This window comes from Diplotaxodon limnothrissa, linkage group LG20 (genome assembly GCF_057381915.1).
Source record: "Diplotaxodon limnothrissa isolate DT_005_m linkage group LG20, D_limnothrissa_male_GT1.1, whole genome shotgun sequence".
NCBI classification, from domain to species: domain Eukaryota; kingdom Metazoa; phylum Chordata; class Actinopteri; order Cichliformes; family Cichlidae; genus Diplotaxodon; species Diplotaxodon limnothrissa.
In genome coordinates this window covers 12,436,461-12,448,527 of record NC_140615.1, presented here as the reverse complement: position 1 = coordinate 12,448,527, position 12,067 = coordinate 12,436,461, and the positions used below count along the sequence as shown (strand labels likewise).

The following is a 12,067-nucleotide window of genomic DNA, read 5'->3' as shown; positions in this document are numbered from 1 at the left end:
AAAGGTGGTTCTACAAGCTACTGAATCATGGGCTGTGCTAATGACAAGCTCATACCTTTCTATGCTTAGTCACTCCATTTGTCATTTCATTTGGTAAAAGCTTTACAGCACGGTACTGATCACCAACCTGCTCGTACTAAAAGCAAGGCAGGAAAGACTGAAAAAACACCAGTGTTTCATGGTTGAAGTGGCTTAAAGAAAATATGCTTTAGAACTCCAGAGCAAATAAAACAGGCGATGAGTGTGAAATTAGTGCTTTCCTAGCTGAATTTCAACAAGCTAGTTTTCTTTTGCTGCCTGTCACAAGAAAATTGGCCGTTCAAATCTGCTTTATTGGAGGCAGGCATTTATAAAAGGCTTCTTTATAGGAAATGATCAATTTAAATGTAGAGAAGTTTATTTCCAACTAACAAGAACTTATTAAGAAGTATTTATTTTGACTTCCTTTTTCTATTTAGGGGAAACTGCTTCGAGGCCGTGATTCAGCACCTTTCTCTTTCGCCTGGATTTATTGTTTAACCACATTTACCGGCAGCTTCAGCTGGTACTTGAGGAAATTCTCCTTTTATGGCTTCCTCTAAATGAAGCTCGAATCAACATAATGCTCTTATCATCCATATGCCACGTGTGAGCTCTGGAAAGCCCCCACAACCTAACTTTTTCCGTCATGTCACACAGAATCCAGGAAGAAATAAAGACGGCTTCCTGTCCAGACAAAGGAGGAGCTGGCTTTTATGGTGACGGTTTAATGGTTACATAGGGCATGGTTTGTTTTTTAACTTGATAATGAGATTACGCTTTGTTTTAATTAGCATAAAAGGGTGTGAGTAGCTTTGTGTCTGTTTGAGGCTTTAGAAACTTAATTTGTGATTCAACTTTGTTCAAATGATTTATTTTCCAGAATCATAATCTGAGTTTTTGTTTGTTTTTTTTATTTAAAGTTTGTAGAAAAGGTCTTAAGAAAACACACTTTACACATAGTTTTTCATTGACATACTGGGAACACTTCTTCGTGCTGCCAGACGGACATTTGCAAAGCAAAGTTCAACTTTCATGTGCCAGTGTCTCTGAGCTTTCCTGGTTGTGTACAAGTAGACACAATAAATTAACCCAGCTGCGCTCCAGTCCATTGAGCCTGCTAGAAAGCAAAAATCATGTCTAATTTCAAAATACAAGTGCAGATTAAAGTGCTGAGATTCTTCATCTTCTCTGTGCCGCTAAACACAAACAGATGAAGCTGGTCTCGCTTCACTGTGTGGTGTTATTTGTAAATCAGTCGTGTCCACAGACTGTAAAAGATGGACATAGCTGCTGGTTCATGGTCTACCATTGAAGCCTTTAGTTTTATTTTTTATTGTTTTAAATATACATAATGAGTGGCTGTGATATGACAAGACCCACCCACTTTAGAAAAATGAGGTAATAAATCAGGTGAGAAGTACGTAGTTCTCCCTGCTGGCTAAGGCGCATCCATGTTGGCTTCACTTTACAGACTGAAGCTAGTCCATCCTTTATCTACAGTTTATGGTTGTCTGTGTGAACAAGAAATTTCATCTCATTATAACGTAAAAAAAACAAAACAAGCTATGTCAAGAATTCTTTTGCCCTATAACACCATAATAACATGTCACTGGTGAAAATGGCTGCAGTCAGTGTTACTTTACGGGCTGTTTGCCTGCTTGCAGTTTTTTAAACCGCCACCGGGAGGCACTGAAGTCAAATGTCTAAAAAAGTTTGCACATAGACGCTTTAAGCTTTGCGGCTCTTTTTCAAATTGAAAATGTGAGGAGCTGTTTCTGTGTAGCAATAATAAAATACACTTTTAAGACAATTTGGAAATAATAATAATAATAATTACATTTGTACTGTTGTGTGACATTTTATCATTCACAATATTCTAAGCATTTACAAGTGAAGTCCAGGTAGTTTCAATGTTTATCCCACCAGTTTCTTGAACATGGCACTGGTGATGTTGGGGTTGGGGGTGGTACTGATGGTCGTGTGGGTGCGTTCGCTGAAGCAGCGCATATTCCCGGTGCTGAACACGCACTGCAGAGGCCACAAAACGACCACAATAAGCAGCACAAGGAGCAGAATGAAGAGGATCATCTTCTTGCAGTCAGCCACTCTGTCCACCATAGTGAGATGGCGCTGTGGAAGCTCGGGAGCAGTGTCCATCTTGGAGGACCCAATGTCAATGCAGACGCAGAAGGCCGTAGGACTTTCAGGGTCCCCTGAGCTATTATGATTCTGCCTGCTCTTGTAGCACAGCCTCTCCCCCTCCAGCCACACCGGCTCCTCCTGCTGCTGGTGGCTGGGCAGCTCGCAGAGGACCTCGCGGCTGGTGGCTAGGGCTGGGGGTCCTTCCTTTGGCAAAATAGTGGCCTGCCGGCAGATGGGGCAACGGATGTCTAAGGTGGGGTTTTTGTTGTTGTGGTTGGACAGCGCATTGAGGCGGGAAAGGCACTCCAGGCAGAAGGTGTGGGTGCACTGCAGCTGCTTGGGTGTTTTGAAGACATTGTCGTAGGTGTTGTAGCAGATGGAGCACTCGGGCTGGTTTGCCACTGACACCTTCTTTTGCAGCTCTCCAGCGTCTTCCTGGGAGGGTATCGTCACGTGCCAAACCTGCTGGGTATCTTCCATCTTTAGAGGTCTTTGACGTCCTTTGTCAACTCTCCTTTTGGGCTCTCAGGCTGTTGCCTTGGTCTGTCCTGAAGTCCCTGCTGGAGTGAAATGCACAGATTAGTATTCAGAGTTCTTAAAAATGCCGTAGAAATTGCAACAGTTTACAGTCATGCCTAGCCAAGGCAGGATTTATCCAGTCATACTGGATAAATCCTTAGTGTTCTTAGCCTCACTTGGTACACTGATAATATTACAAAGTTTAAAGTTTTTATCCTGTCAAGGAGTATTTCGGGAACGATGCATAACGGGTCAAATATGCTGTGTGATAAGGCAGCATGCACAAAGATATAAATCAGTTAAGTGACCACAAAATGAAAAGAAGCCCTCCAGCCCCTACACAGTGTGGGCAGTGCTGCAGGTACAGCGCCAGTCATGACAACATTTTGATCAGGCCTCAAAAAAGAAAAGCCAAAGACCTTTAGTTCTGCTATAAATCATAGAACTTATTAACGGCTGCTGGATGCGCACTGTGTAGTTTAGTGTTGTAATGTAGAGGGAGTGAATGAGTCAGTCTTCAGTAAGCAATGAAAGCCAAGGATCTCTTTTTTTGTTATTTGTTGAACGCTGTTTGTTGAACATCCTGGTCAACACCTACGGGGTTATCAGATTTTCACGCTGGGTGAATGTCTTCATTGTGGAAATGTAAAGTGTGAGGACTCGTGTTGAGAGTCACCCTGATTGTTTTGGGAATCCATTCCTGTTCTGGGGTCTCTACAAGACTGTTCAGTGTATTATACAGCATCTCTCATCAGCTGCAGTGAATATTAAAAGAATCTACATTATCTAACCAGTTTTGATATAATTGTTTAAAACTGGTGGGAATAAAGCGGCTTCACTGAAGGCTGGAGAGCCTCCACACAGAGAGCCTTCTTTTGGTTTGTACTTCCTCTTAAAAAACGTCCTGTCATCACAGCTCACATGCACCACGCTGAGCTTATCTTGGTTGGCTTTTACGACAGATACTGTCTCCTTCAAGTTTTAACTTCGTCACCTTTTTTTTACATCACGTCTAACTGCCTGCTGAATAGTGACTCATAGAATTTGTTTGGATCCTTTACCTGTCTTTTTTTGTATTTTTGTGTTTTATCTTGTACTTTCTTTTATATTTTATTAAAACATCTGATGAACACCCTCTAAAACAGCCGAATGGATTATTTCTTTACTCTTCTGGAAATATTAACCGATTCATTGATGTGTGAAAAATGGGAGAGTCTCAAAATGAATCCACAATAAAAGTCCCTATTCCATTCAAACTCAAAGCTTTATATATCTTCCTAGGAAAGAACCCTAATGTTGTAGTTTTGGTATTAAAAGTCAGTCATTTTGAGGGTTTCTGTGTGTTTGTGGATTAGGGATGAACGATGTCAGCACAGGTGTTCTCCTCTCTGTGCCCCGAGGGCCGGTCTTGTCCCAGTTCTCCCATCTACACAAAGTCCCTGCTTGTTCTCCACCTAATCATTCCATCTGCCCTTCACATTCCTGCACAGGGAGCTCTCTCCCTCCACATGTCTGCTGAATGCTTCAGTAGGATGAGGACAGATTTCTCGGTATAATTACACCCGTCTTATCAGTTTAAAGACTCCTTTAACCGCGGATTCTGAATCAATTACACTCTCTTTCAAATTGCGGTTTAGTTGTCGGGCGTGCCCCTTTACTGGACGCCCGTGGCACTGCAGTACGAGGTAGAAGACCTCCAGATAACACTCCCAGTGACTAGTGTCTGATGCAGCACACTGAAAATTCAGTTCATTTCAATATTACCAACGCTGATTAACCACAAAATGACACTTACGCAAAACAAGCAAACGTTGAACATTGTAAGGATTTAGCAAATATTTAAACACCTACTTAAAGGTTCATATGTGGCTAATTATTGTATTTCATGTGTTTTAAAGGCACACTGAGCCAGGTCAAGGTCTTACGAAAAGAGGAAAAGTCGTTTGATGATCCCACGCAAGCTCCCTGCATCTACAGTAATAAAGTAGCTAAATTTAAACTGATTGGCTGGATGTGACATCTCCTGCTCTGTTTCCATGTCTGTTAATCTGGTAACAAACTTGTTAAACTTTTACAGGTTTCAGTCTGGTGGCTGGTCAGAAGGAATGCACTGAGGACACTTCACAGATTATAGTCTGACTCTCTGACCTTACAAATTTACTTCATTTAGAAAGAAACATCTGCTCACAGGGACATTGTGTTTGTTTGTTTGGTTGTTCTTGTTCTTGTTTTGGTAGTTGAATCTGTGGGATTGCTTCTGGAAATTTCCTGTAAATATTCTACTGTTAATGTGTAAAGATTGTAATACTTCAGAGTTTATCATTAGCCCCTGTGGGCTCTGTTTAAGTATTAGTAGACTGCCCTAGCACACGGCTCGAGCAATACGCAGTAATAGGACAGAGTCGGTTAAACTTTAGAGATATCAACCGCTGTGAGTCCATTTCACTTGTTTTGGTGCAAAAGAAAGTGACAGCAGGTGCACTGCAGAGAGAACAACACAACCTCCCCCCTAACAAAAGGAAAGGTTTTGCACTTGGCGTCCACAGACCATTTCTTTCTCCTTTGCTCTCTTGATTTTTAAAAAATTACAGCTACAAACTGTTACACGCCCTCATTCAGAGGAAAAGCTATAAAAAAACCCTGATATTGTTCATCAGGTCAAATATTAACTCAAACTCAGTCGTTGCTCAACCCTTAACACTTCAAAACACCACTAAATCTCTTTATTGTCTTTGCGCAGTGCTTTGCTTTGACCTTCCCTTTGCAATCACACATTGCTGACCAGGTGCACATGTTTTTTTTCTCCTCACCCATCCCACTGACACAATTCTTTTACAACTTATTTGTGTATTACTATCCCATCCCCCTCCCACCCACCCACCTCGCTTCTTTGTGTCAGGCTCAACTGCCATCTCTAGTGTCGCACTACCTGTTCTCCATTTGAAAGGTAAATGTAACTCGACCTGCCGACAGTTTGAACTAGGGGCGGCTCGAGACGGTTTAACTGATCATGAGATTAGGTCGAGGCAAAAACAGATCTGTTCAGCAGGTAGCATGTGTACGCGCAAAGGACAATGCAGGAAGCAGTAGTGCAGACATCTGATAAACTGAATACACAGATAGCCACTGGTGAAATGTGGCTGCTGCAGCAGGAGATCATGAACATGTGTTGTGACGGTACCACTCTTTGCATCTCAGCAGTATGGAGATGAGATAACACAGCCTCATTTGTCAAAGACAGCCTGGAGTGTGATTTTGTTCAATTTAAGGGGTAATAAGTAATAATAAATAATCAAATATGGGTGCAAACACTAAAGTGCAGCATTTAAAGCCTTTTAGTTTAACATCAGTGAGCTACAAACTGTTTAAAAAATTGCCTCAAAACAGCATGAAGAACAAAAGTTCAGTTTACCTGTTAGATGATTAAGATGTGCTCCTGTCTTGATCGCGGTTGGGCCGAGCTCAGCTCACTCCCTCAGAACTTGGCAAAGCATTTTTCTCTGTCAAATTCAACTGACTTCCAAATTCACACCAGGGAGTTTGGGGTGTTAATTGTGCCTCTGCTCAGGTTGAGGTCCTCCTCCGTGGTGTTTGTTCGAGTGGGTGCGTGTTCAGAGGCTGAGTAATGGCTCGCTGTGTGAGAGTCAGCTCTGAGTTGTCCCTCCTCAGTGTCACCTGTCAGGCTCTGTCAGCTCCCCTTTTTAGCCCTCTATGTAAATGGCCTCAACAGAGTTTTGGCCTTGAGGCGGGGAGGGAGGAGGAGGAAGGGGAGGAGGAAGACGCCTCACAACTTCAAGGAGAGTAGTACACATTACTGGCCTGTCTTTTTATGTTCTTTCATGCCTCTTTCTGCCTGTGCTCACTGTCTCTCCACACATAAAACAAACACCTATAACCTACAGCACACTAATCACACTCAATCTGATATATTATTGACGTGACTGCAACATTCATTTTCTTGTCAACAGCACTCAAATCTGTGCCCTTAAAACAAAAACCTTTAGGATTGACTTTTTCAGAGAATAAATAAATGCAAACAGACTGAAACTGCCTTTTTTTTTTTTTTTTTTTTTTAACACAACCAGTGTGCTTAAGATACACAATACATATACATGTCTCATTTCCATGTAGCCACTGATAAGGCGACAGGTGGTGATAGAGGAATATCTTCCCGCCAGAGCACCGCTGCATATGCGAACAGGCTCTCGCTCCACTTGCAGTGCTGCTGGTCAACATTACAAGCCGTTATAATTCAGCCTGATACATTTTCCAAAACTTTCCGAGCTACACTTCATTAAGAAAAGAAAACAAAAATGACATCATGTTTGATCTCAGAGGGCGAGATCGCCATTAAGGAGGTCAGAGCTCAGAGATTAGAAAGACTTCTCTTCAAATCTGTATTTGAAAGACTGTCAGGATATTCAATCAGCACCTCTAACAGGATATAAACACAAAAGTAACAACGGCATCCACCGTGAAGAGGCTACTGCTCATTTATATGACTTGAAGGATGTGTGTTGGGTGTTTTATTTGATTACTCATTACATCTTATGGAAATGACTAATGGCTGTTGGCCATTAGCAATAATATGTCTCTGCAATAACAGCTTCCTAACTGACTCAGTTATTTAGTAACCCAAGCACAAATACTGCTCTATCGTATCAGCAAAGTCATTTCTTGGGCACTAAGCAGAGCGGCCTTTGACGAAGGAGAAGGTGTACAATCAGATGTTTTCTTTGTTGTTTTTGTTTAATTCCCTTTCCTGGAATCCATGTATTGGGCCAAATAATAAACATGCCAAAGATTTAGTGAGAGTGTAATTCTATAGTGAATGATGTTGCACGATAGATGGCAGGGAAATGATACACGTGAGAAGGGAATGTGTTTGTGCAGACAGGCCATAAAATGACACAATGTTGACTGTCTGTCCTCTTGAACTGACAGTTACTCAAACAATGAATATGATAGTCTCAACCTCTATGGCCATGCCTCCAAGGTCAGAATCTCCTGCTGTTTCATTTTAGTAGGAATATGTGCACAGTGTTGGCGGTAAGTGACATGATTATTTTTAATTAACACTGAGGATTCTCAGATGTGCCTCCTACTGGATTTGTAAATGTTCGCATCTACAGCTTGCATGAATTTCGTTTTCCACTTTCCTGTCGAGAAATTTCCATGAATCTCTGTCCTTCATCTAGTTCAGAAAGCAGCACATAGGCGTCTTAATGTTTTACCAGACTGCATGACGTCACTCCAGTCCCCAGCGTTTGTCTCCAGTGGCTCCCTGTGCATTTCTTTAAGTTCGATTACTTATAAAGAAACAAACTGTCCCTAATGTTTATGGTAGTTTTGTTTTAATGGAGAGAGACAGACTCTCAACCAAATATCCAGAAAAGTAAAACAAACAAAACAAAAGGTACTTGATCCCCTGGATCCCACTGATTGGCTCTGTGCCCATCTGATCCACGCATAAAAAAACACTTGTCCACAGAAACAATTTCTCCCAGGCCAAAGATCTGTCAAAGGACATAAGCAGCAAGCTTGTAGACCTCCACAAGGCTGGAGTGGGAGTGGACTGTAAAGCTCGTTTCAAGGACCTGCAAATGATTCTGAGAAGGCTGGAAGAAAGTCCTTTGGTCAGCACAAGGTTAAAAAAAAGGGGTTTTCTGGCATCATCTCGACCATCCCCACAGTCAAGCATGGAGGTGGCAACATTTTATTTGGGGGCTGTTTTTCTGCTAAGGTTACAGGACAGCTACACAGCATTGAGGGGTTAACGGACGTTGTCATGTATTGTAAAATCTTGGACAAGAGCCACCTTTCCTCAATCAGAACACTGAAGCTGCCATGTCCAGCATATCAGTGACCCAAAACATTACACAAAGTTAAAGCCCTATAGAAAATCTGTGGAGCTGAAACTTCAGAGTTACCAAGTGCCACCAAAAAAACCTACATGATTTTGAGAGTTTCTGTAGAGTGGGGCAAAATCTCTCCTGGAATTTGTGCAAACCTGATGATCAGGCTCTCCCGAGGGTTTCTTAAGATAAGATAAGATAAGATAACCTTTATTAGTCCCACACGTGGGAAATTTGTTTTGTCACAGCAGGAAGTGGACAGTGCAAAAGTTATGAAGCAAAAATTAGAATACAATAAGAATAAATACAGTACACAACTGTACAGAATAGAATAAAATAAAATACTATATACAGTAGAATAAAATAGAATAAAATATACAATAAGATAAAAATAGAATACAAATGCTATATACAACTGAGTAAAAATACAACGATGCCAGAAAAGATTATTGCACTTAGTGTTATGGCACATGTGTGGATGTGTGTGTTTGATCAGTTAAAGTCTTTATTGTGGAGTCTGACAGCAGTGGGGAGGAAAGACCTGCGAAATCTCTCCGTCCCACACCGTGGGTGCCGCAGTCTCCCACTGAAGGAGCTGCTCAGTGCTGTCACAGTCTGCTGCATGGGGTGGGAGATGTTGTCCAACAGTGATGACAGCTTAGCCGCCATTCTCCTGTCACTCACCACCTCCACTGGGTCCAGAGGGCATCCTAGAACAAGAACTTCTCCAAGAACCGAGTCATGTTTACCTAATTTGCAGTTCTGATACTTTGACTGCAGTTTCTAGCATTTGGTGGAAGTGTAAGGATGAGTTGAACATTAAGTTGAGCAGGGTTAGTGGAATTTTACAATGAACTCAAGGACGTGAAGAAAGGTGACATTCAGCAGAGAGTCTTCTAGTAACAAGTTGCTCTAAATCTGACATTTAGTTGCAATGAAACAATGATTTTTTTTTTCTCTCTCTCTCTTCCCCCGTTTTGTTTCTCCTTACCCTCTCTTCCACAGCTCTGCAGGTAGCTCCAGTTCTGGAACTACCTGTTCCTGGTTTGCAGTTACTGGTCACACCAGCCTATCAAGTGCTTCTATTTGTTTTCTGTCTCTTTGCTCTTTTTCCAGCTCCTCACTTTCCCTTCATCCCAAACTGGTCGAAGTAGTTTGTTGCCCTTGCCGAATCTGGTTTTGCTGGTACAATACAATTACAGCCACCACTAATTGTACATGATACTGAAGACACTGTAGGGATGGTGCAGTGGTTGGCGCCATCCTCCTCGTTGGCTGGGGCCTCTTTTTGTGCAATTCATACATCATCTCCACAGATGTGGACGTGTGTGTCCTGTTAATTAGTGCTGGTCATAGATGTAAATGTGAGAGCGAATGGTTGACTGGTGACTTGGTGCACTGGGTTTCCCCAGATGACCCAGTTCAGTGACTGCTTTGGTAATCTATTACCTCAATGATTGCTAAAGACAGAGCCTCTATCACGTCTCAGCTTGTTCCCTGGATCACCTGACTCCAAGTAGCTTTAAAAAACAACTGCTAGGAAAAATAGGCTCACATTATTTTTCTAGCATGGACAGTGAGTTACTTGTGTGTTCGATAAAGACATATTAAGTACAACTGCTGTTAATATTTATTAGTTTACATGGTTTGCATTTGTCTGTGATTTTGATGAAGGTCAGACTTCACTTTATGAGTAACCCTCGGATAAATCCTTTTAAGTACGAGCCTCTGTTTGGCAAGGTCTGAAGGACTGTGAGTCATTGGATTCTGTTTGGATCTTGATGACCCATTCATCTGATTTTGCATCTTCTATTTGACTATGTTGATGCTTCAAGGACAGCCTGAGTCTTTTTTATCTAATTGGAGAGATAGTACATACTCATGTGGAATAGAGAGTAGACACAGGAAGATTGTGAAAAACTCTCATTGGAAGGATACCTGCCGCAATACCTGCACTCATCTCTTTCACGCTTCGTGTATGACACGATTATGGAGTTTGAGAACAAACGTATGTAACAATGATCAGTGAAAACCAAAATCATTAACGCTTTGAGGTCTGGATTTAAGTTAAAATAAAAACTGTATTCAAATTAAAATTTCATTAAATAAAAAATTAGGTTACAACTAATTAATGAAGCATTCCTGTTTTTAATTTTTCTTATCATTACAACAGGGGTAACATGATTATGCGGACAATTTAAATGACAATTTAAAGGTCCGTGTAATTTTGCTAACAGCACACGGCTTCTGGAGACTGAACTTAACAAAATTTGCCAAGAAGTGTTTTTGAAACTTTTGCCTTCTTTTTTCTTCTTGTCTTTACTGTCAACAAGTCGGATGACAGACCTGAGAGAAGGTCACTGCTGAAGTTAAACTTCCCACATCCAATAAAAATGTGAAGGGCAAACAGACCGGTTAAGTTTAAATTTGGGATAAAGGTGTTATATTTCCACTAATATGGATGTGTTAGAGATCTGGGACAAAGCTTTGACAGGTTAGGTTCAAAATTACTTCAAATCAAAGCAGGTAAACAAGAAAACAAATCATTTAAAAGGGTGTGTTTTACAGTTGACTGTAAACTTATTATTTATCTTTATGACTTCAAAACAGTCATAGAGAAGGAGTTTATCCTCTCCAGTTTTCCTTGTTGTCGTCACTGTTATCGAGAAAACGATGGCTCTAAGGAGGATGTTTACGACTTCCTCGGAGACTCAAATGAGCCGTATAAAAAGAGATCACGTGCTGATCAGATTTTCCATGGGGGATGGAAACTCTGTGCATAGCTTTCCAAAATAAAGAATAACTTCTGAACTGAGTTCAGTCAATATTTCTGTTTGGTGTGAAATTATAATTTTCCATCATACGCTGACCTTAACTGACAACATGCAGCATTAATGGACGTACTTATGCCAACACAGTATTATGCATTACTGCAGATGGGCCAAATGACTTTTGGAAAATGATATGTTGTACAAAATAAACACCTGCTCAGACACACACACATGCAATGAGAATACAAACTTGCATGCATCTTTACATTTTCCACAAAACTTATTTACAAAAAATTAACCAACAATGATGTCTTTTTTTTTCTGCGCACCACCAGGAACCTCTAGTAAGTATGTGTGTATTCTGGCAACATTAGCGTTCACTTTAAAGTGTCCGTTAATGTTGCCAGAAATCGTGGAAAAGATTGTGACAGCTCGTGTTGTTGCAAGGGATGAATTCAATTGATGGGTGGAAATTCACTTGGATTACTTGGAAGGAAAAAGAAAAGAAATGTACAATTATTTGTCAGTTAGAATCTGATGAGAAGGGTCGTCACAGAGCAGAATCACAGATGGATGTGGGAGAAACTGATTGAATTTCCAAGGTCTAGACATTAGTAGTATCTATTTGTGAACTTATCGAGATTTTGGAGGCGATGCACTGGGCAACTGAACTAAGGTGGAGATGGGGAGGCGGAGGACGATACTATTTAAAGACAGTGGTAGATCATGATGACTTTTAAGTCTAAGAGACTAAGAGAT

At 41.1% G+C, this 12,067-nt stretch overlaps 1 protein-coding gene across 1 annotated transcript; it reads right to left on the bottom strand.

Annotated features, from left to right (window-relative positions):
* Positions 1-1,935: 1,935 nt before the first annotated feature.
* rnf223 (ring finger protein 223) lies at positions 1,936-6,134 on the bottom strand. The gene is made up of 2 exons (XM_085345377.1): positions 6,095-6,134; positions 1,936-2,720 (listed from the first exon to the last, which is right to left on the bottom strand). Exon 2 carries the CDS (start codon positions 2,641-2,643, stop codon positions 1,936-1,938), a length of 708 nt encoding a protein of 235 aa, XP_085201503.1. The 5' UTR covers positions 2,644-2,720; positions 6,095-6,134.
* Between the last annotated feature and the right edge of the window lie 5,933 nt (positions 6,135-12,067).